Source organism: Tupaia chinensis, unplaced genomic scaffold, assembly GCF_000334495.1.
Source record: "Tupaia chinensis unplaced genomic scaffold, TupChi_1.0 Scaffold000217_1, whole genome shotgun sequence".
NCBI classification, from domain to species: Eukaryota; Metazoa; Chordata; class Mammalia; order Scandentia; family Tupaiidae; genus Tupaia; species Tupaia belangeri.
This window is the reverse complement of record NW_006159692.1, coordinates 8,350,824-8,352,499: the sequence shown is the minus strand read 5'-3', so window position 1 is coordinate 8,352,499 and position 1,676 is coordinate 8,350,824. Positions and strand designations below refer to the sequence as shown.

General features: G+C 58.1%; 1 protein-coding gene across 2 annotated transcripts in view; it reads right to left on the bottom strand.

The window, feature by feature from the left end:
• The window catches only part of RASSF4 (Ras association domain family member 4), a 32,634-nt gene that overhangs the window by 8,531 nt on the left and 22,427 nt on the right, over positions 1-1,676 (bottom strand). For both annotated transcript variants that reach the window (XM_006147678.3, XM_027771509.1), the window contains exons 5-6: positions 1,080-1,171; positions 297-454 (exon numbers count right to left, since the gene is read on the bottom strand). In XM_006147678.3, coding sequence (XP_006147740.1) covers positions 297-454; positions 1,080-1,171 — 250 coding nt within the window. The remainder of the gene's footprint in view (positions 1-296; positions 455-1,079; positions 1,172-1,676) is intronic.

Sequence of the window (1,676 nt, the reverse complement as noted above, 5' to 3'; positions counted from 1 at the left end):
AGATGAACTCTGCATTCCTGTCTGCCTCGGGCACCCACAGGGTACTTCCCAAAACCCGGGGAAGAGTGGGAGAGAGGGGCTGGCAGTGAGCCTGTGGGAGAGAAGTGTGGGTCGTGGATGGCAACATGGTGCCTGTGCCACTCTGGGTCAGACGTCCCACCTCCTGAGCCTGTCTCCACCACACATGGGTGACACAGCCCCTGAGGGCACGGTGAATCTGAGCTGTGGCCATGCATCCACTCTGTCCCCGTCTCCCGGCTTCAGGGCCCAGAGGAGAGGCCAGGCTGGGGCGTCACCTTGTGATTGTAAAAGTGCCCGTTGATGGAGAAGCGGTGTCGCCGGATCCTCTGTGCCTCGCCAGGCGCACGGCTCTTGGGCCTCCTCTGGATCGTACAGCTGGCGTCGCTCTTGGTTCGCATCAGCTGCGGGATCTCCTCATCCTCCTCCTGGGGCCCTGCGATGGGAAACAGGCGATCAGGTGGCGGGTGAAGGGACCGTGACAGAGCAGTGGGCCGGGCAGCCGTGCTGTCTGCAGGCATGGTCCCCAGCGCCTCGTGCTTACACCACGCTGCAGCAGACAGGAGTGCTGGACAGAGCTGGGAGGATTCCCAGGGTGCAGACAGGACAAGCGATGCCCAGGCAGGATGGCCTGTGTCCCACGTCACCTCTCTGTTTTGGGCGACCCTAGCCCTTTCCTCAGAACACCCACTCTGAGGTAGGCCCTTCTCTGAGTGCTGGGGGGAGGGCACACAGGACAGGTGTGTGGTTAAGGTCCTAGAGCGTGAGGATGCAGTCCTGGAGGCCTGGGGGCTGGAGGGCACTGTGCCCTCTGCTCATACTCCCTGTTTCTACAGGGTCACTGTGCAGGGGACTCTGGCCACTGACTAAGTGTCACCTCAACAAGGCTCGGCTTCCCTTCCTTTCCATAAAGAGGAGCGAATGAGAGTGGGTGGGAAGTGCCCAGTAGGGGGCAGCTCCTGAAGGCATGGCCCCTCTGCACTGTCTTCAGAGACTGTGAGCCCAGCCCCTCCTCCCTCTCCCAGGACATGGGGTCCTGGAAGCTTACAGGCTCTGCTTACCTGAGCTGTCTCTAGAACTCTCAGCCTTGGACAGGGGCTGAGCACCCAGCTCCTCGGCAGTGACCCCACCGTCCTTGGGCGGTGGCTCCTTCCTGAAAAGAGACAGTCGAGGTGCTCAGATGGCTGCTGGCAGAGCAAGGTAGCCCTGGTCAAAGAGAAGAGGCCTCTTACCCCTGGGGACAGGGGACAGGTGAGAAGCAGAGCAGGCTGAGTGAGGCTCAAATTTCATACAAAGAGTCAAGACCCCATGGCCTTGTGGTTAAGGGAGTCAGATCCCATGTGGCTGATTGTGGTTTGAATCCTAGCCCCGACAAGCTTGGAAAACACACAGGGTGTGTGTGGGTGTGCCCCAAATCCGACAGGATGGGCCAATGGAGACATGGCATAAACACATCTTATTGTGGTGTTTTTTCTTTCTCCCTCTCTCTGGTGACTGCCTGCACTGTCTGGCAATTAAAAATAAATAAAATATAAATACATAAATAAATAAAATGAAAAAAGAAAACCAAAGACTTCTCACAGTGTCTTCTAGAAGGAGAGTCTGGACAGTCTGGCCTGCAGACCCAGGTGGGGTGGCTGGGGTGGGCTGTGGTGCCT